This window comes from Polypterus senegalus, chromosome 3 (assembly GCF_016835505.1).
Source record: "Polypterus senegalus isolate Bchr_013 chromosome 3, ASM1683550v1, whole genome shotgun sequence".
Lineage (NCBI taxonomy): Eukaryota > Metazoa > Chordata > Cladistia > Polypteriformes > Polypteridae > Polypterus > Polypterus senegalus.
The window spans coordinates 268,732,801-268,758,379 of record NC_053156.1 but is presented as its reverse complement, the minus strand read 5'-3'; the positions used below and the strand labels follow the sequence as shown (position 1 = coordinate 268,758,379).

The 25,579-nt window shown below is 36.3% G+C and overlaps 1 protein-coding gene across 2 annotated transcripts in view; it reads left to right on the top strand.

Annotated features, from left to right (window-relative positions):
- The window catches only part of rassf5 (Ras association domain family member 5), a 129,219-nt gene that overhangs the window by 22,181 nt on the left and 81,459 nt on the right, over positions 1–25,579 (top strand). Inside the window, exon 1 of one of the 2 annotated variants that reach the window (XM_039749145.1) lies at positions 114–711. The exons of the other annotated variant lie outside the window; for it this stretch is intronic. Coding sequence (XP_039605079.1) covers positions 549–711 — 163 coding nt within the window. The 5' untranslated portion in view covers positions 114–548. Of the gene's footprint in view, positions 1–113; positions 712–25,579 lie in introns of those variants that run through there. 2 annotated transcript variants of the gene reach the window in all.

Below are 25,579 nucleotides of genomic sequence, written 5' to 3'. Positions count from 1 at the left end.
TCCAAGCTATGCGAACACCTGATGTTTCCTAATGTATTACGTGGATGTGTGTGAGTATGTGTGTGTGTGTGTGTGTATGTGTGAAGGAGGAAGAGGAGGAGCATAAAGCCATTTGATTCTGCACCTTAAAATGGTGCAGAGAATAAAAAACGCTTCTTGAACATGCAGCGATTCCAGCACAGGAGGAATCTGCTGCTGTCATAGATACCAGAGCACCCAGCACGCAGCAAATACTTGCTGCTCCCGAGAAGAATGGCAAACGACAGGCGCCTTAAGGAGTCAATAATAGACTGCAGCACCGAGGGCAAGCAATGCAGTGTGGAGGCTTGTCAAAGTGTCTGAACCAAGCAGAGCGAGAGGCGCAGGGCTGAGGATGGAGGCCACAGAGTAGCCAGCGAAACTGAGTGACTGAGAGCGGGAACCGGAGTGAGAAAGAGGACGAGGGAGTGGGCATCCAGTAGTGCTTTTGCTGCTCAGCTGTGCACGCATGGCATTCACACAATGTGGAGAGTGGAGATGGGGTTATTGATCCTGCATGCTGCAAAAGCATGACGCCGGAGAGGCATGCGGAGGTCAGCACCACTGCCTGCTTTGGGAAAGTCTCCAAGAGGATCAGCAAGCTACTCCGGCGTTTACCTAAATCCAAATCCTGGTCTGAGGGCCTCCGGCTAATTAGGAGGTCTAGCAGCAGCAGTACCCTGTCTCTGTCAGGTAGGGGTATCAGGCTTGTGCAAATTAAAAAAAAAGTGAGAGCATGGGTTGCATTAAAGAAGTGGGTTCAAAATGGGACTGAATGTGGGAGGTGAGAGGCTTTTCTCAGTGTCACAGTTATTATGGTTCACTAACATTTGCTAGCCCTGAAATAAATTGTGGCATTGTTCATGTCTTTGAGCTCTGCCCACTCTACTTTTCATTCTGTTCAGGCATTTGGCTGAAAAGGAATTCATTGATCCTTGCTGTAGTGGGAAAGAAAAGATCTGAATAGCATCTTGAATTATTCTGGAAAGCACTAAACATGCAAGAGAGTCTTGTGAATCTACTGATGTAAAAAGCAATGGCAATTGCAGAGCCAGGAAGTGTCTACCCTATGGCGTATGTGGGTGCTGGTGTAAGAACATCAGACTCAAGGTGAATGTCACTGCAATATCAAAAATAAATAAAAAATAAGAATAACCTGCAAGCTAGAATATGCATATAGCTAATTTATATTGTACACCTACTGTATCTACTTCCTTTTAGTTTCTAAAATTCTATTTATTGCTATCTGGTTCAATCTCCTATTTCTTCATGATTATTATAAATAATTTTTAAAAAGCTAATGAAAACCACTGAGTGTGTGGGTGGCACTCCCTTCTGTGCCAGCAAGGCTGTCTTGGGAATATGCCTGAAAGCATCATTTTACTATGCATGCTGCCCATCATCTGTTATGATTCTAGAATAAAATAATACAAAGTCTTTTTTTGTACAGACAACACTAAAAAAGTTCAACTCTGCACAATTCAGAACTTATGCAGCATCACATGTAATAAACCTACAAGCTATGCAGTACCAACCTAGTTTTTCTTAGCCCTTAGGATACAATGCTAGCCAAATTATTTTAAGTGGTAGTAGGTCAATCAGGTGTTACAGGCCCATCTACTATCCTTGTATCCACCCCCTATACTTTTACTCAGGGGGAAAATGCTATAGAAGTTTACATAATTAGGATTTTTGAAAATGTTGCTTTCACTTGTTGAGTTTTCTGATTTACTGTTGCTTCACCCCTTCATTTGTTTTTTTCTCCATCTCCCAAATCTCCTATTACTTTCTTTCCCTTCTTCCAACAAAAACAGTAACAAATACCAACTTGATAGGTATTCTTTGTTGTTTAGCCTTTCCTGGTTGAAGCCATTCAAGTGGACACCATAAACAAAATGCTTTTTACATTTATAATCCTTACCACAGTTTCTGATGTTTATCACTATAAAGTGATGATGGTAATATCTGCAAGTGACTATAAACAAGGGCTAAAATAAAAAGTTGATCACTGGTGAAAATGCTATTGTTGCCTAGGAGAAGTGTATGGTGGCATAGTTATTAGCACTGCTGCCTTACATATTCTGGTTGGGGGGAATTCACCCTTTGTCCTTTTGGTCTTCTCAGAATATTCCCATTGCTTCTTCTATCTGAGTTTTGCTGACTCCATATTTACCCAGAGTATGTGAATGTGTGTGAGACTGTGCTCTGTAGTGGACTGGTCTCCCTTTAATGAATGGTTCCTGTCTTATACACGGTGCTGCTGGGATAGGCTTCAGCTCATCTTGTTTCCCCTAATACAGGGGTCCTCAATCACGGTCCCAGTTGCTTAATAAAAAGCACTTATTGCTAAAGTAACACTTCTGCTTCACTTTAGTGATTTTGAGCCCTTATTGCTTAATTTTGTCTTAAACAGCTATTTTAATTGCTCCTTATTATCAATAACATGCAAATGACAAGAGAGAGCAGCATTTCTCCGTTTAGCTTATTTACATTTACACCTGTGTGTATTTATCTGCACTATTGGGTTTAATTAAATACTTGGAAGAAAAATGAAGAGAAAAAAGTGAAGGACTGAGAATTACTCGCCCATTTTAGCCTTCAAATCATTTGCATGATAGAAAGGGAAAGAAAATATAGGATATGAGAATGACCTGACATAGCAGAGTTAATTTAATTTCATAGCTTGTTAGTGCTTTATTGGCAAGAATTGATTTCTAATTAAGCAACCAGGTCAGAACAAAAACCTGCAGCCACTGCGGTTCTCCAGGACTGGGATTGAGGACCCCTGCCCGAATAGAAAAGAAGAGGAATCAGAAACAAATAGGTGACTTCTTAGGCAAACAGAAGCCAGTCATTTTGCTATTATTATTTTAAACACTTTCTGAAGTGTTTATTCAAAGCAAAATTACTAGTTCTGAATGCATCACACATACTTATAGATATTCTTTACTTTTGAAGCACAGGGAGGTTAGGTGACTTTCCCTGTGTCACACAGTAGTGAGTCACAGCTGGGAATTCAACCAGCAGCCTTGACATTTTTAAAGTAAAATGCTTTAACTGCTATACCAAACTCCAGTTATTGGCAGTAGTTATACTTGTTTATAAATTATTCCTTAGATTTCTTGCTTTAGTAACCACCAATTAACAGTGTATACTGTAAAATTAAGATTGCAGAAATTACTATGAACAAAAATCCTTTGAAATAATAAGTGGTAGTCCATCAGAGAGGGTAAAGGGAAACGATTTGTAAATGTTATTTCCACATGGAAAAATTATAAAGAAAGTTAAAGACATCAAATTTAAACTCTTTAACCTTTATCAACTGCAAACCTGAGGACAAAAAGCAACAGATATGTAGGAGGAGACTTATAGAAGAAAGGGAAAATAGAATGAGTTACAGACCAGAGTGGTTACAAAAGGCATCCATTAAAGAAGATAAAGTTACAGATTCTAAGATTAGTTGGTTGTCCGATACTGGAGGGTTATGTACATTTAAGATAATCTTAGCTTCTCCAACATTTTCGAAATGTATCTTTGAAACCTTGTAAATGGAGACCAACAGATCTGTGTGTCTATGATCAAAGCTATAAAATGTTTTATAGCATACTTAGTGTTCTATTTTGAAGTTTGTATTGATGGTTTAAACAAGTTCTCTCAAATGACCTGCATGATGTCTCCCTGTTTCACCAGACAGTTTCTATAAAAATGTGGTAAATCTTACACAGGGTACAGACATTTGCAGGGGATGCAAAGTGAGCTTTTACAACAAAATAGGCACTGAGGAAAGTGGTTGTTAGTTTTGGGGGGAGCTACAGATAAGATGTTTGAGATAGTTAGTTGGAGACTTACTAGTAAAGGATCACAATTAGGAAATAAGGAAAAAAGTGCTGTTGTAGAAGAGTGAGCTTCAGGCAACAGGTTGAGTAACAGAGTTGTATACAAATTGAAGTCTGGAGTTACACAGATTTTTCTGTGTAATACTGTATTTTTCACTGCACATTTCATAAAATATTTTTTTAAGTCAAAGTAATAAATTAAGATAATTCAATGTGTGAGGCTTCTTTAAAATTCATGGTGTAGCAGATATTAAAACATACAGTGTTCACATAAGAGAAAGTTAGTCCCTGCTAAACACATCCTTGGTTTTTGGGACAATTAGGTTCAGCTGTTTGAATATCTTGAACAACAATCAGACCTGACTTAAACTAGCTCTGCTCAAACTAAGTTTAACTAACTAAGGCATTAGCCCATTCAAGAATTAGAAAAAATTGTCAAAAGAAGTCTTCTAGAAAATATTTGTGAGTGTGAAATAAAGATGTTCATATTTGTCAATTTGGAAGTTTAATTTTAAAACTCTGGAGCTACACTAAATGATACTCAATCATATTCTCCAAATAGAGAAAATATGACGCATCACTTGATGTCTCTAGTAGTGCCGGTACTGCCAAACTCTCAATAAAGCAAGGTGTAAATGCTTTTATGAAGTCACAAAGCACTGTACAAAAATACCTAGGGATCTTCAGGGTTTGCTTACACCAGCTAATGTCAGGATGCTTGATGTTTCTTCAAAATTAACCGTAATGAGAATAAAGAAATGCTTGTCAGAGTTGCAAGTGAAAGCCACTGCTCATAAATAAAACTATAAGTGCTCATTTTAATTTTGCTGAAATTCATAAGGGAGACTTTCAAATTTCCTGGAACTAAAATCCAATGGATAGAGGAGTCAAAAGGGAAACTTTTACATTCCTTTACTTTTGCTGAAAAGTTAAGACTGCATTCCTTGCAAGTGACGTAGTATATCTACTCTACCTACATATATATGTTTGGTATCATTCTTTTCAGAATTTATCGAACTTTAATGTGATGTTCTTAGATTTTCAGATTCTTATTCCATTTTTAAATTATAAAGTAAAAAATATGAAGAACTCGCGTCCCGCAAGACAACACTTTGTGCTAAAAGATTTAACCACACCCAGGGCCGGAAATAAAAGAGAAAGAGTAGGACAGCTGCTGTACAGGCTGTTAAATGTTTGAAGCTCCACGCAAGATGCAGATCACGTGACACAGTGGTGACACAGTGGAGGTTTAAAAAAAACACAGTATTTGTTTCCCATTGTATCACCGTTTAAGAGGGGGTTTCAGAGGAGCAACCATGTCTCCTTGGGGTGTGTTCCGCCCTCCTCTTCACAACGTGAGCGGCAGAGACCTGAAGTGGCTGGTGCATAGCGCAGGCTTCGGGGTTTGGCGAACGAAGCCAACTAGTGTGTGTGTGTATATAAAAAAAATTATATATATATATATATATATATAAAATATAGTGGTCAAAATGAGGAACAACAAGTAAAAGAGTAAATGTTGGGTCACCATCCAAGCCTTCTCCATTTAATTCATGTAATCAGAAAAAAAACATGAACTCTAAATAGCAAAAATAAAGCAAAATAAAAAGTCACTTAAGGCTTAGAGGATTCATTCCTTTGGTGAAGGTCATGTGATAGGAGTTCCGATCACAGAGTGACTCCTCCTTCCAAGAGTTATAGGCGGGAGATTGAAAGAGGCAAAGTCAGCTGCCCTCACCGGGTATCTTCTTTGCACAGTGGAGGGAATGGAAGTGAACATGATTAGCGCCAGCACTCCCTCTTGTCCTTGATTGTTATTATGTTCTTCAGATGAGCCCAAAGGACGATCCACTGACACATGCACATGTGACTACAAACAGAGAAATATAAACCAAAAAACTGGGTACAATATTTTTATTAAGTAATTTGGGTACAATATTTTTTATTTAGAGAGTGTTTTAGCTTTAGGCCATAAGGTTACTGAACAATCTCTGATACTGATAAATGCTTATTGTATGTATTATGTATACAGTATATGACTAGCTGTGTTACCATTCTTTGACTGGGAAATTTCCTAAGATGATAGGCCTTGGTTATAGTGCCGTCAGTTAATCCGATGTATCAGAAGTACTTTTCTGTAAACAACATTTGCTATTTTCTCATTTTTTTGTTAACCAGGGCTTAATATTATTACTCTTTACTCTGGGAATTGTTAGATATAATTGGCCATGAGTTAAATATTTCTGCCATAGATGAATTCTTCCTTTTCCTAATGACTGACTTTGGTTTTATTGATGGTCACAGCAAAACACAATTTTACAGAAAACTGTTCTTTTGAACTGAAACAAGTAATTAGTAGGAATAATTAACATTTTTGGTATAAATATACAGTGGTGTGAAAAACTATTTGCCCCCTTCCTGATTTCTTATTCTTTTGCATGTTTGTCACACAAAATGTTTTTGATCATCAAACACATTTAATCATTAGTGATATACTGTATAACACAAGTAAACACAAAATGCAGTTTTTAAATGATGGTTTTTATTTTTTAGGGAGAAAAAAATCCAAACCTACATGGCCCTGTGTGAAAAAGTAATTGCCCCCTTGTTAAAAAATAACCTAACTGTGGTGTATCACACCTGAGTTCAATTTCCATAGCCACCCCCAGGCCTGATTACTGCCACACCTGTTTCAACCAAGAAATCACTTAAATAGGAGCTGCCTGACACAGAGAAGTAGACCAAAAGCACCTGAAAAGCTAGACATCATGCCAAGATCCAAAGAAATTCAGGAATAAATGAGAACAGAAGTAATTGAGATCTATCAGTCTGGTAAAGGTTATAAAGCCATTTTTAAAGCTTTGGGACTCCAGCGAACCACAGTGAGAGCCATTATCCACAAATGGCAAAAACATGGAACAGTGGTGAACCTTCCCAGGAGTGGCCCGCCGACCAAAATTACCCCAAGAGCGCAGAGACGACTCATCCGAGAGGTCACAAAAGACCCCAGGACAAGGTCTAAAGAACTGCAGGCCTCACTTGCCTCAATTAAGGTCAGTGTTCACGACTCCACCATAAGAAAGAGACTGGGCAAAAACGGCCTGCATGGCAGATTTCCAAGACGCAAACCACTGTTAAGCAAAAAGAACATTAGGGCTCATCTCAATTTTGCTAAGAAACATCTCAATGATTACCAAGACTTTTGGGAAAATACCTTGTGGACTGATGAGACAAAAGTTGAACTTTTTGGAAGGCAAATGTCCCGTTACATCTGGCGTAAAAGGAACACAGCATTTCAGAAAAAGAACATCATACCAACAGTAAAATATGGTGGTGGTAGTGTGATGTTCTGGGGTTGTTTTGCTGCTTCAGGACCTGGAAGGCTTGCTGTGATAGATGAAACCATGAATTCTACTGTCTACCAAAAAATCCTGAAGGAGAATGTCCGGTCATCTGTTTGTCAACTCAAGCTGAAGCGATCTTGGGTGCTGCAACAGGACAATGACCCAAAACACACCAGCAAATCCACCTCTGAATGGCTGAAGAAAAACAAAATGAAGACTTTGGAGTGGCCTAGTCAAAGTCCTGTCCTGAATCCAATTGAGTTGAGATGCTATGGCATGACCTTAAAAAGGTGGTTCATGCTAGAAAACCCTCAAATAAAGCTGAATTACAACAATTCTGCAAAGATGAGTGGGCCAAAATTCCTCCAGAGCGCTGTAAAAGACTCATTGCAAGTTATCGCAAACGCTTGATTGCAGTTATTGCTGCTAAGGGTGGCCCAACCAGTTATTAGGTTCAGGGGTCAATTACTTTTTCACACAGGGCCATGTATGTTTGGATTTTTTTTCTCCCTAAATAATAAAAACCATAATTTAAAAACTGCATTTTGTGTTTACTTGTGTTATATTTGACTAATGGTTAAATGTGTTTGATGATCAGAAACATTTTGTTTGACAAACATGCAAAAGAATAAGAAATCAGGAAGGGGGCAAATAGTTTTTCACACCACTGTAATTTCACCCTTAGTTTAATCAGATTTGAATACAACACTTTCATCTGTAATTTTGTACTGTTGAAAAGTTTTGAAGGGTTTAGATCAAAAGCAGTATACTGTACAATGAATAGTGGTTTACTTCAACTTCACATACAGTATTGATGTCAGCAGGCTGCACAGTTATGTGGTGCATGCAATTAAATAAATGTTTTAATAAGATGCATGATTTTGACAAAATTAATAATTGCTGATTATATTTTCTTGCAGTTATAATTTCAATGAATATTACAATGAAAAATGCACCTTGTCTTCCTAAATCCATATCCCATATAATTTGTTTACACACAGAACAATACAACTGCTTAAAAATTACTATGAAATTGTTAAATGGTGAATTAGTTGAAATATTTTTAATTTAGTATTTAATAGTTTCATTTTTAATTGTTACAATAAAGATACAGCATACTTACTAAATTTGTGTCACCGTTTTTTAATACACTGATATTACTGATATTCAAATATGAATACAATAAAATTTAAGTAACACAAACATTCCTCCTTTTTCCAAAATTAATGTTCCGTATGAAAAAACAGCCATCACAATCACTCACTATTCAAAAATGTAAATGTGGAAAAATATTAAACATGGGAATGTTAAATTAGAGATCTGCTGTATTAAGAAAATAAATGTGATAAAATCTTAAATGACAGCAATGCAAGATTAAGAAGTTAATGTAAACACAACCTGACAGCTCTGGTGTACTGATATATAAAAGCATTAAATGTCATCAGTCAGTCATTTTCTAACCCACTTATTCCTGAACAGGGTCACGGGTGGTGCTGGAGCCTATCTCAGCCAGCATAGGGCGCAAGGCAGAAACAAACCCTGGACATGGTGCCAGTCCATCACAGGGTGAACACACATACAAACTTACACACATATGCACCCTTCCAATCACACACTAGGGCCAATTTAGTGTTGCAAATCTACCTAACTTGTATGCCTTTGGACTATGGGAGGAAATCCACACAGACATGAGGAGAACATGCACACTCCACACAGAGAGAACCGCTATACAAACCATGATCACCTGACTGCGAGGAAGCAGTGTTACCTCTGTGCTACAGTATTAAATGTAACTGTAGCAAACCTGAGAAGTATTTAGATAGTAACACACTGTTATGCTACCACCAGACTTGGTCATTGAAGAGTACTGTTCCCTTACTTGAAGAAAGTGTTGTAATGAAAGGTGCATTCATTTAAAGAAGCAGCATTGTAAGCATATTGCTTTTAAGTTGTATTCATCATCAATATAATGAATCATTATGTTAAAGCAAACTTCCATACTTCTACTTAACCACAAATCGGTCTGTCATAAAGCACTACTTGTTTCAAATCCATTTTGAATTTTGTCTGACAGTTGGAATAAATTGAGTGTACCATGACTTCTGAATAATAACTGCAGGAGGTGATAACTTCTCTTACTCTGACTGTTGATCATTTTTTAAAACCTTCATTCCACACATTTCTTTAACCTTTTGATAAACAAAGCACTACAACTATTGTTATCTTATTTTACTTTTGATAGCCTGCTGCATATGGATGTGCATTAATATAAACAGGTAATTAATGGTTTTCTGTGTTTCGGATGTAATGTTACTAGAACATAGTGCTGCTTGCTTAGCTTTCATGCACTCTTCATACTAAGCTATGTGGTGGAATTTTAAATGGCTGTATGAATGCTTGCCTGCAGTGGTTTAACAGCTTGCACGATATACATTTGAAAACAAAATATTTCCAAATTACAGACAGTTCCATTTTGGTACCTAATTGTCTGAAAAGTGTCAGATGATCTAGATTCAACATTACTTATATTCCTCAAATTTTTCTGAAATGCACTTTTTAAAAGATGATGTCTGGGATCAGACTCCTAAAATTGTGTTTAGCATGCAGTTAGCTCAATATTGTGATTGTCTCTGTATATGCAAAGCAGTGCTTTCAGTGTATATACATACAGTAACTGCTGGTGTCCTGTGTATTAGTACATTAATATAAAGAGTGAGTAACTTGGAACAACAGGTTTGATTGTCGCAAGAAAAATTCTGTTTCCCTAGTTTTCATAATTAGAAATTCAATATCTAAGATAGTAGTTGCTCCACTTGAGTTTACAGAACCGCAATCAAAGAGCAGGGGTGGGAGGGGGAAATTGTTTTTGCACCCTCCTTAAGCTTTGCTGAACTTTTTCGTTTCTTTTTCACTATGTGAACACGCCTCTTTTTCTATCTAGGACACCACCCCTCTTCAGTTATTTGTCCACCCTATTGGTTAGTAGTGCTATTTGTCTAACCTATCAAATTACTTTTGATGCATCCCTCATTTGCATAAAGCATGCTCTCAGCATTACGCTGAGGATATAAGTTAGCATAATAGTGATAAACACTAACAAATAAAAAATATATTGACAAATGAAAAAACATTTGTTGGCTAATTTTCCTTTTTCTATTTTATGGCTTTTTTGAGGTTTTGGGACATTTAGTTTTTCTGTTGGATGTGGAATTTTTACCCCCTAAATACTGATATATCTAAATATCCTTTCTTAGTGGATACCTAGTGCCCAAGATGTATCCATTCTGCCAAATTTTAGCTTTTTAACCAAACAGAAAATAGTATTTTTGTTGTTAAGCATTTGAATGAGTGAATGAACGAGTCATTCAACTTTGCATTTAATATATATACTATATATATTACTATATATATATAGTATATAGACATTTACAACAGTGTGATCTTTGCCTGTAATTGGTGTTTTGTTACTGTCACTCATCTATGTGAGAAGTATAAGTAAGAATTTCATTATACTATGCACACATGACCATAAGCTTGAGTTTGAACTCAGACTTCTACTTTTGTAAAGGAAAGCTTTTGGTAAGTTCAAAGCATTGATCTGTCAGTTTTCCAAACCTGCTTATTTCAAATCAGAATCATAAGGAGGTGAATTCTACCTCAATCATGCCAGGTACAAGGCAAGAACCAAAACAGGATGGGATGCCAGTAGAGCTATGGGTAAAACCCAAGTGCACAAAGACATGAGATAGAAAGGTAAATGTTTAGGCTGCTTAACAGCACAATTTTGCACTAGTTTTTTTAAAAATTATTTTGTAACAAATAAATTGATTCTTTATAAATTCCTCATTTGTGAACAAGAAGACAAAGAAAGAGAATTTCTAGTATTAGTCTGTTGCTGTATGTTTAAATAGATATGCTTTAAAGATGTAATATCCTATGGTTTTGTAGTTTGCTGCTTATGTTTTACAGTTCTCATGATCTAAATCCTTCTAGCACATCTTTGAAAGATCATTATATAACGCAAATTGAGTTAAATTAATTACAACAACAATTCAAAAGCAAAATCACATTTTTATTTCAGAAATAATTATAATGTTACATTGTTTACAGGAGTGCTACATAAACCATAAGTATATCACTCTCACAGTAAATAGACCTGCAGTATGTGTTGTTGATGTGATGAAACAAAAGGCAGATGTACAATAATAGGGCTGGCACAGCTAAAGGCTATCGGCATGCCTTAGTCCTATATGTGTCAGCGGAAAGAGCACCCTTGCCTTCTGGTAGTCTTAAGAGTATAGTCACCTTATTTTTAGAGTATGTGCATGTGACTGTGCAGGTTGGCTCCATTCTACTGTGTCTTTCCGGGAGCCTCTTGAACCTGCCACTGCCTGTAATGTAACCAAGGGATGAGCTGGGCAGGTGAAGACACTCGTTAAGCAAGGGGTTTGTGCATAAAGTAATTTGTGCTTTTATTAAAAACAAAAGTCAAATTAAAGTGTCCAATTAAATAGTGTAGTGAAAATGTTTGTAAATAAATGATCCATTAAAGGTTAAAAACAGGCCAATAAATAATCCAATAAAAACTGGAGTTTAAAAGCCAGAGGCAGTCCACAAAACTAAGAGCCCATATGCTGCCCTTTTACACTTGGTTCCTCCTACCCTTTTCCTGTTTGGAATTCACAGGAGGAGGAGACGCCCACCAACAGGTCCAGTCAACATTTAAATCACTGGCCTGGGTCCCTACTGTCCATGACACTCAATAGGGCTCCCACTCCAAAAATTCATATGTCGCCCGCCACCAGTCCCCTAATATCTGCAGGCTCTTAGTAGAAGTACCCTTTCTTCAGCCTCAAGCTCCTGTAGTACTGAAGCTCATTCCTGTCCATCTGCCGTATGGGCACTCTCAATTGTTAGCTCGCTCGCTCTCTCTCTCTCTCTTTGTGCTCCTCTTCATTTAACCTCCATCTCCCCCTCATCTTTCTCTCTCCTCTCTCTGTGGCCATTTTAGTTTTTTCCCCTCTGCCCCATGCAGGCTCCCCTTTATACTGGCGTTTAATTGGGTGTAGGTGCGAGGAGCTGTTCTCACCTCGCATCACTGAGGCAGCTGACTGACCTGCCCACCTCTGCACATTATTGTGAAATGGTCAGCCAGTTCCCCAATTAACCGTGGAGTGAAACACACTCATCCGCACCTGATTAGAGCCTGCAACTTCTTGGGGCCCAATTATTTGTTTAAAATTGGCCACCTGTTGCTGAGCCCTTGACCTGCTATTCCACAGTACATATCTGTAAAAAATATTCCTCAGCTCTCTGCTTTCCTTTATTATTGTGATTTTTGATCCTAAATATTTTGAGATCTTCAACAAACGTTGATGTTAGATAAAAGAAACCAGAATGTACAAATAACACTTTCTTTTTTACTTATGTCATCTATTGAATGGACAAGGTTGTCCAGCACCAAACTGGCACAATGTGAAAAGTAATCACCGCCTTACATATTATAACTTGTTGAGCCAGCTTTGCTGCAATGACTGTAATCAAATACTTCCTGTAGTTCAATATCAGTCTTCTACATTGCTCTGGATGCATTTTTTCTCACTCTTACTTGTAGAACTGCTTTAATACAAAAGCATTGGTAGTTTTTCAGCATGAACTGCTTATTTCATTTTTATTTTATATATATAATTTTATTTCTTTCCAGGCATTCTTTATTTTACGTTTTGAATATTTTTTTTGCTGCATAAGACAGTTGAGCTTAAGCTTACAGCTGGATAACTGGACAGTCTTTTTAAGTCTTTTTCAAATCCAGAGCAGAATTGAAGGTTCCTTCGATTATAGCAGGCTGTTCAGGTATTAAGGTAGCAAAGCACCCGTACAACATCACAATACTGATGGTGTACTACTGTATTTGTTTAAACTGTTGCTATGATGTTCCTACTGTGGGATGTTTTTTGATTTACACCGGACATGTTGGGACACATTTTGATCTCTTTACACTTTCCGTTGTTCATGTCAATATGTTCTTATTGAACCTTTGTTCTAGGGTCTTTAACATGATGGTAAGGGGCAGAATGAGTGAGGTTTATATTGAGCAGATCTGGCCATTTCTAGGGAGAATTTACTGATGGATAATGTTATTTATTAGATAAATGAAGAAGGTGAAAAAACCTGTTGTGTTTTTTGCTCATTCTCATGTTCATTATGTAATATTAAACAGAAGTTAAATATCTGAAAATGTTCAATGACAAAGATTTGAAGTAAATAAGGAACTCAGAAAGAAGACTAATGTTTTTATATCACTGTCCAAAGTAAAGAGCATACAAAGGGAATAAATAAAACTAAGAAACTTTGCAAGCATGTAGCATGAATTAATTCTCTGTATTTGAAGGATATTCCCACCTCACTCCCTGCTGTTACTTATAGAAATTTCTGAAGATCAGATGTACCCAGAAAGATTCAAAAGTAACCAAAAATTCCAAGGTAAATTTATTATGGCTTAAAATTTAAATATTCAATTAGTAGTGAGTTGTCCTGAACTGACATCTATTTGAAAATTAATATTGCATGTCACTCTTGTGAAGTAATTTATTATTGAATTTATTTTTAAAGAAAATGTAAGCTAAAATATAAGAGGTGCCAGATGTTGTTTTCCTAATATTGGGTTTATGGAGTCAAGGACTGTTGTTTCCTGGGGCACTGCTATTCTGCTCTGCTCTGGTTCTGTGACTCTGCACACTGTTTTCCCATTGATCCTCATTTTATGCCAAAGGCAGCAAATGATATCCTTACTTGGAGGACTAAATGCAGGCTTTTAATGATTAAATGCACTTTGGTTTCCTGGTTTGATTAATAATCTGCAGAGACATTTTATATCCCATTACTTATAAGTTCAGCTAATGAAAAATACACTGAAATTTGATCTATATCAGTTTTGTCCTATTGGACTGCTTAAATGGCAATTCATTTGTATTACAGACAAAAGTTGCTGTTCCATCCACTTTTTAGGTCTGAGCTCCATATCATTTCTTTTGTCCCCAGCTCACAGTGAGCTGTAGTTCTCAGATTGTTGATCTTCATCCTTGAGTGATGACTTTGAGTTTCATTCTGCATGTCATGTTTAACATACAAGGCAAACATCTGAAGAAGAAACTGCTTCTTAAGAAAGCAGAAAACTGAGTAAGGGGGAGAGGGAGGTATTTCCCTATAGTATGTATTATATATCTTTTCCAAGAGTACTGAGGCAGATGTGTGGCCCTTCTCCTTTTTTGTTTGAATGCTCCTTTAAATTTTGACATCCTTCCAAAAGTTTCAGTAATGGAAGTGTAGAGTTGCTCTGATAATATTAACACTAATTACTGAGATTTGACATATGTTCCTGACAAATTAGTCACAGTAAGGTGAGCAGCATGAAGGATCAGGAATAGTTGCTTCACGGACAAAGAGTGGATTTTAAATAATTTGTGAGGATTATGCAGACATCTTTTTGCACTGCAGTCACATATTTAATATCAGAGCTTCTAGCCTACTCATTATCTTAAAAACAGTGACAGAGAATACAATTAATAGTAATATATTTTATATAGACTTTAGCAGCTGTGACATTACTTTAGATTGGATTAAGACAACTATCAGTGAAGCTGAAAGTCAGTAGAGCTTTCAGTGTTCTTACATTTCCAGATGGTATTTAAATGCACCCCATAATCTGTGATTTGTGCTAGATATCATAAATGAGGAGTCTTTCACTTACTGAGTCCGAATATTGAGTATGTATGTTTTCTGAAAAATTTAGACTGTTTACAGCACTGGTTTCTATAGCTGTATGAAAGGGTTGCTAAAGACATTGTTAGGCAAAACACACTAGAAAGTGACCTTTCAACAACAAGCCTCTTAGCTTGAACACACAATGGAACAATAAGGTAAATTATGACATGAAGTAGTAAACAAACTGAAATGAAATTCTGGCTTTGCTTGACATTTGCAGCTTCAGTTTTCTTGCTATACTTGCCTTCTTCTTTTTCTCCTTATTCTTCTTTTGGCTGCTCCCATTAGGGTTGCCACAGTAAATCATCTTTTTCCATATCTTTCTCTCCTCTGCATCTTGCTACTTTATACACATCGCCTGCGTGTCCTTTCTCACCACATCCATAAACCTTCTCTTAGGTCTTCCTCTTTTCCTCTTACCTGGCAGCTCTATCCTTAGCATTTCTTTTCCCAATATACTCAGCATCTCTCTTCTCTGTGTCTTTGTCTCCAAATCATCCAAGCTGATCTGGTCCTCTAATGTACTCATCCCTAGATCAGAGTTTTAGAATGAGTTATGGTCGTGAACCGAGGTTCCACTGTATGGATCCAAATATTCTTATTGTATGGAAAATAATACATCGATCCAAAAGAATTTGGAAAGTTACTTTGTGAGCCAGAGCTTATGAAACCTGGGAGACCACTTAATAGCATGCATTGTGCTTTTAGGGTTTTAATATGTAGACTCTTTCTTTTTGTTCACCATGTATTTCCAGAAATCATATCTTAGGTTGTGTGTGTCTTAATTGTTCATTTTGGTGTTTTTGTCAAAGGAGAAAAGCTATAAAGGGCATTGTGTATTTGTACATCCCCTATGTCTATTCATAGTTTTAGTATATCAAGTGGAGCTCAGTTGTGGGGGTGTCATTACAGCATTGGTTTGTCTATGGGGATACATTTGTGTGTGTGATTGGTTTTTTTTTTGTGCGTGTGTCTTTTCAGCTTGTGTGTATGAAAAAAGCAGCTTTTACTTTAAGAGCTGCAGCATGGCACTCTTCACTACAGGATACAAAGACTACTTAGAGAGATTGCTGTTAGTCCTTTCCAAAAAATAAGTCTTTGAAGCTTCAGCCTTGGCGGAGAGCTCCTAAATTCAGAAGGCATCAGGCCATATACTTGGTGCTCTGCTGCTAACTATTTATAAGCTGCTGTCAGAATCACTACACAGTCTTTTCTGAGGTCCTTCTAAAGGATCTTGTTTTTTTCTGCTAACACGTTTGGCTATATAAAGTCATCTGGGTTTTTCAGGATTTTTTCCACGGCTTCACTTTCCAAATATCAGGCAATTAAACAAAAATCTCAGCACAGTAAAGATTAAACAGTGCTTTTTCTTTGGATAATGCATTCAGTTAATCTGCTTTGGAAGATATAAGACCACACAATGGTCTTAACAAATTGAAACTGAAAAGCTAAAGTAGAACTGGAATCTGTAGTCATCACACACTTTCTTCTGAAACACATCTTGGTGAGGCACAGGGAGTAAGTGAGTGAGTAATTGAACTACTTGGCCTAAATTCCATGTTTGATTCAACTGGCCATTGGCTAACTTAAAGATGATTTACAAACACTGTCTGACTGACTTGAGTTTTCACAAAGATGCAAGAAAAGGAAATGCAGTTTAGTTTGGTTCCTGTGGTAGTTACAGTTCTGATGGACTTGAAAAAATGTGCATATTTTTTCATAAGTACTGGAAATAATTATGTGTGGTATGTAGTTTGCCCTGGCTGTTTGCTTGTGCACAAAAAACCATTAAACACAGAGAAACAGTGCAATTTGTCTTTTTCATCTGTCTTTCACATATTGTAATTATGACCATATGTGTGAGAATTTCTGTTTGGAAAAATACAGTATATTTACAAGGCCACAACAGAAATTTCTACTTGTATAACTCCTCTAAAAAGAACTGATTATCTATCTATCTATCTATCTATCTATCTATCTATCTATCTATCTATCTATCTATCTATCTATCTATCTATCTATCTATCTGTCTGTCTGTCTGTCTGTCTGTCTGTCTGCCATTGGTTAGATAGCTGCAGCAGCTGATGTATTAAAACTGATTCAGTTGTGTTTAATGACTCAACCATTACAAATAAATGAAGATTTTGCCATCTGTATGTAACCTTGTCTCTCCTTTCTTTTACTTTGAATTTTAATACATGCATCTAAATCTTATCTGTCAGCGTTTTGACCTAATCCCATTAGCCAATCTCCTCTTAAATTCCAGTCTCCAATTTCAGACCAAGGTGCAGAATTGATCAATATTGCAGTATCGCATGAAATTAATTCCAAGGGTGATTGATCCCAAAATCAAAATCCCAAATCAAAGTACAGATCATTTGTTATTTGTTGTTTATATTACCTTATATAATTTTATTATATTAGGAATTTGTTAGTTTTTGCATAACTCTTGGGGTCAGAACGCAGGATCAGCCATTGTACAGCGCCTCTAGAGCAATTGCAGGGTAATGGCCTTGCTCATGGGCCCAGCAGAGTAGGATCTCCTTTAGTAATAAAGGGGATTTAAACCAGCAACCTTCCGGATACCAGTGCAGATCCTTAGCCTCAGAGGCACCACTCTGCCATTATCATTTCTTCTAATAGGAAAATACACAGTTAGGTGACTAGATAAAACCATCTCTAAAGAATGTTAGGAATAAGTTGAGACACTAAAGAAAATTGTTCTCATTATCATAACATTTGAAGTCTATAATGTATGTAATGCCTTAAGAAGAAAAGGGCAAAGATATTTTTTAAATCGAGATCAAGGTCAAAACATTGAATCTTTTCTATCTGTCATTGCAGCCAAATCACTAAACACAATCAAAATGTCATTGTACAAATTCTGAAACCAAGAAGGCTATAACAATACAGACACTGTCAAAGTTTTTAGGTTTCCTCTATTATTGTTCAATTTTGGATAATAAGGAGCTGCATGACTCCTGAACATTATATCCTTTATTCATGGGTCTTCACTCCGATTGTTTTGCAGAGCAGCACTAAGTCCAAAATGGTGGTGACCATAAGAAACATGGTATTGTGATAAGATGTTAAATAATGTTAATAATTTCCTTTAGCACAAAATCTTCTTTTTCCTCTCCATCTCCTCCCATTTCAATCTGGGATCATTGTTTTATAGGTTTCATGTGATTTTTGTGGCCAGATACCTTTTCTGTTGCCAACCCTCCTCATTTATCCGAGCTTGGGACCAGCTCCGAAATAGAGGCTGGCTGATTTAGCACAAAAATAAACCTTAAATATAAATTTTCCTTAAAAAGACACAAAGAACATGAAATACATACTAAATAAATCTATAAAATATCATCAAAATTGTAACATGTTATATCTGTTTGACCGGGTAAAGTTTTTCCCCCAAGTTGGTTAATATTTACAGTATTTAAAATGATACTTTATGTGGTGACCAGCATCTCAAAGCACTTCACATAAACAATACTCACAAATGCTTTTTAACAACAATATGAGCCAAGGAAGGGAAAGTGACTTATTCCAGGTCACAAATTTAGATCCATAACTACTGACCCACACTACCTAATAGATGAGATAATTAGAATAAACAAATGTGTCATTTTAGCGTAATGGTTGTTTATTTTCATATTCTGTATGGTAATGTTTTCAGTATGAGCTACTGTAACATTTCCAGTTTTTTTAAATGTTACTTACTGTAAAATGTCTTTCCCATTCTAGTATCATTTACTTTTGCTACCAATTCTGATGTTATTTCTATAGATTTCCCAGGCCAAGGCGTGGTTAAAATTTCTTGGCAGCCTGGAATTCTTTATTTTTTTTATTTTTTTATTCCACAGTAAAGTTGTGAATCTCTTTCCCCATGTAGTGCCTAAGCTGAAACTAAAGAAGCCCATCACAGCAGGGGAATACCTGGAACTCGCATCATTCCCCTGAATTTGTATAAATTATTCTTGCATGCAGAAACAAAGCCAAGGCTGGTGTCAGTTTGGCCTTTTTGGTTAGCTTGTGTTTATGTCTGGCTGACAATCTGGAGAAGTAATAAGTATTCACAATTCTTTCAGTGGTTTCTGTTACTTCTGAACTTGGAATGGGTTTGAAGATTTCTTTATTGGCTTTGTTTCTAACTTAATACATGTTCAGTAAATCCAATTTATCATCCTCAAGCTAAGTATTTTTATATTATATGTGTTATATAGCCAAACCTGCTTCTTTTTGGGAAATTTTCTTTGCTGTATAAGGATAAAAAAACTTCTTCTGACTTTCTGTTTTACCTAGACGGGAAGCTTTACATTCTGCATCACAGCTGTTGGACAAGATTTCCAAATGTGTTTCTCAGAAGTACAGCTTCAAGAACTAGATTCCAATTTCTGTTTCTGTGCTTTCTATCCTCCACCACTCAGTGCCCAGTGATGCAACAAATCTCACTTCTTCTTTTTGACAAATTCCTATTTCAGATGTTAATTTTACATTTGAGTGAGAGGCTGTGAGAGAGATGTGTTCTGTTTGCTACTGTGAATCATTTGTCTCTTTATTTAATTATTTCTTTTTGGAATACTGTAATATTATAATTTTGTTTTTGACACGTCAACACCATCATGTGGTTGATTTAGGGTAGTGTCTGTATGTATATCTTGTTTGTGTGTACATACAGTATGTGTATATGTGTTACATGACTATGTTTCATTCATAAGTCTACTGACTTGAGCAGGTAGTGTTTGGACATATTTGTGTAATTTGTAATGCATAAAGTGTGGCATATTTGAATTTTTTATGACTTACCATAATTTTTGTGTCGGCAGTTTATTATATGTACTGTATCCACCACTGCCAATATCATGGCTGCATCCTGTTATTTAATTCTTGTGACATTAAATTAATGTTTCTTTCCTTTAACGTCCTCTGTTATCTCATTCCTTTTGGCTTACCGTATTATGCATGTAAAAAATTATCTTATTCCAAAGGCTTAATGTGTTACACACCTAGATTATCCTATTACTCCGATTTACAATGTTTCATGCAAAATTACTATTCATTCCTATACTTTTTTTTACTTAAATTCCATTAAATGACTTGCTACCTTGTGAACATGACTTATTTTAATGTTGCTGTATCTTAGAATCTTGTATAAATTTAATATTTTTTCTATGACTTACTATTTAAGTTACTCTGCCGGAGTTTCTTATTGTTGTGGCTTACAGTTTTGCATGTACAACATTACTGTTTTATGTTCCTGGCATAGATCGAGTTAACATACTTGACTCACTTGTGTGCCTTACTTTTTGTTTATTCATTTATTTTCCAACTAGCTTCTTCCAGTACGGGACTATGGGGAAGTGCAGCTAATTTTGGCAGACCTATCTTTGAATAATTTACTTCCTTATCACAGGGAATGCACAGTCACACACCTAGAGCCACTTGTTTATTTAGTGAATCAAAGTAATGTTGCAAGTTAACTTAAAATTGTACACTATGGAATGTGGAAGGAAGTCAGATTTACAAAAGAACTCTATCTTAATAATACCATAAAGATAGAAAGATAGCACTTTATTTGTAGAACCTCAAAAAATATTATAACAAACAACAACAATAACCTTCCTCAAACATACACAAGAATTACAAAAAAGAAGAACAAAAAAGTGGTATTAAATAACATTTGTTTTTATATTACTTCAATCTCTTATTAATACTATTGGTTTTTGAACTATGGCTTCATTTTTGTGTTTTGTATTTTGCCTGGCAATTTTTTTTGGTTGCTAGTCCTATCTGTTGGGTTTTAATGTGAGATTTTCCTTTTTGACATTGATTTTTTCTTAGTCCTATTTATGATCTTGTAAACCTTTATTGTCTAACTTTCTACACTAGTGACAAGACAACAATTTATTGTGCTTGTGCAAATGATAGTAGGCCATGTTTTTACCAACAGTCTGATCATTGAATTATTTATCTGCAAGTGATGAGAGGTTTTCCAAGGATGATCCAGAAGTTATAGTCAGACTTGATTAGTAAGTACTAATTTCACCAGAGCTACCAGAACCAAAAGTGTAACCAGAAATAATAAATATTTAATTGCAAAAGGTCTAAACGAAAAAGAATACCTGAAAACAAATTTCATTGCAGGCAGCATCGTGGCGCAGTTGTAGCGCTGCTGCCTCGCAGTAAGGAGACCTAGGTTCGCTTCCCAGGTCCTCCCTGCATGGAGTTTGCATGTTCTCTCCATGTCTGTGTGGGTTTCCTCTGGGTGCTCTGGTTTCCTTCCACAGTACAAAGACAAGCAGGTTAGGTGCATTGGCGATCCTAAATTGTCCGTGGGGTGTGTGTGTGTGTGTGCCCTACGGTGGGCTGACGCCCTGCCCGGGAATTTGTTCCTGCCTTGCGCCCTGTGTTGGCTGGGATTGGCTCCAGCAGACCCCCGTGACCCTGTGTTAGGATATAGCAGGTTGGATAATGACTGAATGACTGACAAATTTAATTATCCAAGAAGCTAACATTATTGTGCCAATGAGTCATTTCTTGTCAACATGACATCACGTGTGTACAGACTGCACATGCATGAATGCAACCTATCCATGTGATGTCATAACAGCAGAAAATGGCCCTGATGTCACTAACAAAATCCCTCAAAAAGATAAAAAATAAACCAAAATAAAACAGAAAAATACTGAATTCCATAAATAGTTATTATGTGTTCTTCATTCTCTTTTGTGAAAAGCTGTACTTTATTTAGAGGTGGCATAAACCTTTTAGCTGCCTTACTCTCTTGTGGTTCTTTTGCCCAGACTCACTGTCATGTCTTATCTTCGGCATTCATTTATAATGTCCTTTAAGGTACTTTTAGAGGTCTTCAGTGTCATGAAAAATGTATACCCTTATACCCTTCTACTTATTTGTGGCATTCAGTAACTTTGCCACAGATTTGCTTTGAGTTCTTCATATTCATAATATACATTTTGTTTTGTTTTACCTAACTGTGGGGCTCACATGAAGCACACAATTGAACTCCGTTCATCTTATTATTTGACTTTCAAAGACGTTAGGTTACACTACGACCCATTTAGGTGTTATATTGTAGCAATGAGAGCGAGATCTTATGGAATATGAATTGTTCTGTTTTTCTTTTATTAATTCGTTTGAGGAAATCTTTGAAATTTTATTTTCACTGTGACATTGTTTAATTTTTTTTGCTGTAGTAAAAATCCACATTGAATGCAATAATATTCTATACTTTAAAAAAAAAATAATTACAAAAAAAAGTCCAGGAAGACTATTGGAGAATAATTTCTACAGCCAATATTGGCTATTTATTTTGTTGATTTTTATATTGTTTATTTGCTGAACCAAGTATCAGTTAAGCAAAATAGTCTAGGTAATAACCATTGATAATGAGACTGAAATGACCACCACTTAAACAAAGCAGTCACTGAAATGAATGTCGCATCACCAAAGCAGGTATCACTAAGGAACAAATTTATGTATTTACAATAGTAGTGAACTGTCATTTTCTGTAAAGTCATTTAGCAAATTGCAAATCATTTGTTTCACTGGTGGACTGGTGCCTTTTGGGTAGTTGTCATGTAGTATAAAATTGCTAAGCCTGAGTATAATAAACTGCATGAGTTGATCATTTGTAAAGCATTCCCATAATCTTTTGGTGTCAGGTGTTTCCTTGTTCATCTTGATGCTTCCCCGCAAATCCTCACTTATGTTATACACTGTTTAAGCGAAATAATTCTGTTGGATAAATTTTAATGATGCATTTGAACATTTTCATGACTTACACTTAGCCTCCATTCCTTTTCTGCTTAACACTAAAGAGGCTCAGCGTTTCATCAACCTGTCAAAGTAGGATATTCCGTTTACCCTTTGGTGTCCTTAGTTATTCTTCTCTGCACAGCTTGTCAGCTTGTAGTGCTGATGTGACATTTTGCAGTATGGTTACCAGAATCACACACAATATTCTAAATAACCATCTTGTTAATGTTATAACGTAGTTTAAATATCTGTGGATTTGTATTCATTTTTTTCATGATGTGCATTAACATTTATTTCTCATTTTAACTACTCCTACAAACTGTCTGGAACATGATAATTTTGTATCACTGTATTGTATATTTCTAAAACTTTTCAAATTGTTTCAAATCGCTCAGCGCAGCCAATCATATACTGTATTTATAATTAACATCACTTTTACTCTGCATTGAGCACTATGTGGTTATTTAAATTAAAATGCATTGTGCTGATTTTTTTCTAAATTCTGAAGAATGCCTCACAAAGACCATTTAGTTCATTGTTTTATATTCTGATTATTGTGAGACTCATCAAAGTCTCAGTGTTTCTTCGTGATTTATGTGTTAATTTTCCTCCTCACTATGTTTTTGTATTCTTTTCTTGCTTTCTTTGTGGTGATGGTGTTCACTATTCAAGTTGCTGTGTACATAGCCATTGATGAATGCTTGTTATGTGTAATGGTATAACAGTTCTATATATAGTGCCAGTCAATTGGTCACTCACATGTGCTCAGAAGTAGTTCAGTGAGACTGAAAAAATTTTTACTTTCTAGTAGTGAGTGACACATGTTATAACAGATGCATGGTGACCAAGTACTTTCCTGCAGTGTTACTTTTGCTTGACAGTGGAAGCTACTGTATGACACTTCTATGTGCTTGTCCTGCAGAAGTTGGCAAAATAAGAGATTGTGTCAGCATACTCTACCAAGATTAGTCAAGACTTATAGTTTCCCATTTTGTCTAGTCCCCTTGGGGATTGGCTGCTAGACTTGCCAGCCTTTCTTTTCCGCCTCTTACACTTTCTCTTGTATCATGAACCTTCTGTTGGAACTGTCAGCTGACAATTGACTGAGGGTTTACCAGCAGTTTCTTTATGCCTCAGTCTTGCTTGTTATGGTTTCCATTTCCTAAAATTGTGCTTGACAATTCTAGCATTCCTTATCTTATCCTTCTTTTAATTTTGAGAGCCACTCCCAGCTTGGTTTCTGTTAATTTGTTGTCTTCACCATAAGATAAGAGGAGCTGCAATGTTTTTGACTTACTGCAAAGTTTAACCTTGGTAAAACTAGGTGGAATTCCTATCCAGGGGAACAGATGTTGGGTTATTGTCCTCTCTAGGCTTTCAGCAATGGACAGCGTTCTGGGCAGGAGAGCATGCTGGTATAACCATGACTTAAACTTGCTGTGTAACTCTGTCCTGTCTGTTGCTTCAAGTTTTGCTAGAGTATAGTACTTGCCTTAACATTCTTTATGTCAGACACAAATTTATCAAATGTTCTTCTGGCATCTTATTGGCTCATTGGTCTATAGAAAGGGTAAGGTTCATACCAAGGAGGAACATTATCACTGATATCTTGCATTCTGTGATAGTCTTCCCAGACTATAATCACATTTTTCATTCTAAACTGTAATTTGACTTATATAAAATAGCAATTTTCAGAAAGCAAATGAATCTGAAAAATTTTCAAATGAGAATTTTTTTTATTCTCAAATGGGATGTTATTTAGGAAGGTATTTTTTCAAAAATGAGTGCTGCCAAAAAAAATGCAGGTATGTCAGATGAACTGAAGGATAGATATAGATAAAACTCATGTTTTAGTAACATGCTGGAATTCTATGAGGAAGCAACAAAAAGATATGATCAAAGTGGAGCATATGATATTATTTGTCTTGATTTTCTGAAAGCAGTTGACAAGGTGCCACATGAAAAGTTGGGCATCAATCTAAAATAAGTGGGAGATCAAAGTGTCGTGTGTAGGGTTGCTAAATGATTTGGATGGGAATATAAATGACAAGTTTGCAGGTGATACCAAGCTAGGTGTATTGGCAGATAATCTAGAATCTATTAAATCATAACAGAAAGAGTTGTACTGCATACAGGCCTGGGCAGATTTGAGGCAGATTAAGTTTAATGTAAGTAAGTGTAAAGTATTACACGTAGGAAGTACAAATGTCTGCGGTGGGCTGGCGCCCTGCCCAGGGTTTGTTTCCTGCCTTGCACCCTGTGTTGACTGGGATTGGCTCCAGCAGACCCCCGTGGCCCTGTAGCTATGATATAGCGGGTTGAATAATGGATGGATGGAAGTACAAATGTCAGGTTTGAATGCACAGTTTAAGGTCTGAATCTTGAAAGTACACCTTAAAAGAAGGATTTAGGCGTCATAATGGACTTGACACTATCAACTGCCAGGAGGTTATGTTCAAGCTTTATAATGCAACTGATTAGACCTCATATGGAGTATGGTCTCCAGGCTACAAAAAAGACATAGCAGCACTGGAAAAGTCTACAGAAGAGTGACTAGGCTAATTCCAGGGCTACAGGGGATGAATTATGAAGAAAGATTAAAAGAGCTGAGCCTTTTCAGTTTAAGCAAAAAAAGATTAAAAGGTGAAACGATTGAAGTGTATAAAATTGTGAAGGTAATTAGTACAGTGGATCAAGACTGTTACTTCAAAATGAGTTCATCAAGAACATGGGGACACAATTGACATGTTAAGGGTAAATTTTGCTTATGTTTTTCTTTACACAGAGAACCATAGACACATAGAACAAGTTACCAAGTAGTGTGGTAGACAGTAGAACTTT